We start from the raw sequence: 1,654 nt of genomic DNA on the forward strand, positions 1-1,654 counted from the left end.
TGTTGTAATGGTGTTTGTAAATAAGATCTCAAGTCCGCATCTTGTACAGCAATTAACAACTAAGAAGAATGTATGCAGTGTGTTAGTTATTGAAACTGTCCTAGCGATTTGATTTGAAACTGTCTCATTGCTATTTTTTATCAATAAAATTATGAAAAAAAAGCAAAGAAAAATATCCACTCAAGACCCCTCTCCATTTTTAATTTTAGTTGTGTTGTCGAGCTGTGGGAATTACCAATATATCTTGGATATTACTACTGTATCTAGTATATGTCTTACAAGTTTTAAAGGTGTTTTTTTACTTTTATAGAATAAAAAAGTAAAACACAAAAAATAAATAATAGCTTATTATTGATAAATGTCTTATGATTTTTATTCTCTTGATCGAGATTAACATAATGTCATATTTAGATTAGCTTACAGCAAATGCGTTAATTCAATACAATTATATTTTATTTTTTTCAGATTCTGGGATTGTCTAGCATTTGTTGCTTTTCTTATGGTATTCACCTTTAGTGGACTTCTAATTCCTGCAAAAACATATTTGTATATAACATTTTCTGACTTATATTATTCATTAAATATCTATCTCACCTTGCTGGTTTTCAGGTAAGAACAGCATTTGAATATCTTATTAGTAGGAAATTAGGTAAGTCTCAATTTTGTTTTTTAACCAAAAATATCTCATGTCTACACTGAATGGTTGACTCAGGCTTTTCAAAAATGATCAGCAATTTAACACTTAGTAATTTTCTCCATATTTAACTTGATTTAAACATAATCTATTATTATGAGGTATTTGCCATATTTTATCTTATCTTTTTGTTTTTGCTTCATATTACATAGTAATTTCTATGATTTAAAAATCGTAGTGGACAGCTGGCCAAATAGCTCAGCAGATTAAAGCACCTGCAAACAGGCACAGTGGCCAGGAGTTCATTCCCAGGGCCTGCAGTACCAGCGCCACCCCCTGGGACATGTTGAGACAGCAATTGAGACTGGGTGCTGTGGCATGCACCTGTAATCCCAGCTCTTGGGAGCCTGTACACATGCAGATCACTGTCAATCCAATCTAGTAGTGAGACCATGAACACCCTGTAGACTCTTCCCTAAAATACAAAAAATAAAATTAAATAAATAAAAATCATAGTGGAAAGAATTTTTAAGCAATCATAAGTGGAGAAATCATAGACTTTGTAAGTATCTTCTCTGCTCAGATAATTTCCATAGTCCCTTTTGCAATCTTAAGAGGCAAAAGAGCCTGCATATGCAAATGAAAAGGAAATGAAAGTAGTAAAAATCACAATAATCAGCACCTTTGGTCTTTAATCCCCATCTTTCAAGCTCTGAACATTCCAATTTCTAGGAAATTTAGTTGAGTTGTTAAAATCAAGTCAGCTAATGCCAAGTAAATAAACATTAGTCTCAAATTATCAGGCAAAATCCCCTCCATCCCCTGCAGGCCGATCAAGCTATGATGGCTGATTGGGGAGAACAGGAATGCAAAAACAGGAATGTTATGGGGCTAAAAAGGAATTATGAAAGAACTGCTTAATTTTGGACAGTTTTAGCAAGACTATAAAGATATAAAGAAACCTTTTCTCTTTATTTTAGGTTCATTGATTTTTTTTTATCTTGACTACAAATATATACA

General features: G+C 32.5%; 1 protein-coding gene across 1 annotated transcript in view; it reads left to right on the plus strand.

Annotated features, from left to right (window-relative positions):
- The window catches only part of Slc9c1 (solute carrier family 9 member C1), a 165,127-nt gene that overhangs the window by 62,129 nt on the left and 101,344 nt on the right, over window positions 1-1,654 (plus strand). The window contains exon 7 of the mRNA XM_004624877.2: window positions 466-609. Coding sequence (XP_004624934.2) covers window positions 466-609 — 144 coding nt within the window. The remainder of the gene's footprint in view (window positions 1-465; window positions 610-1,654) is intronic.

The sequence above is a fragment of the Octodon degus genome, unplaced genomic scaffold (assembly GCF_000260255.1).
Source record: "Octodon degus isolate 3935 unplaced genomic scaffold, OctDeg1.0 scaffold00007, whole genome shotgun sequence".
Taxonomy (NCBI): domain Eukaryota; kingdom Metazoa; phylum Chordata; class Mammalia; order Rodentia; family Octodontidae; genus Octodon; species Octodon degus.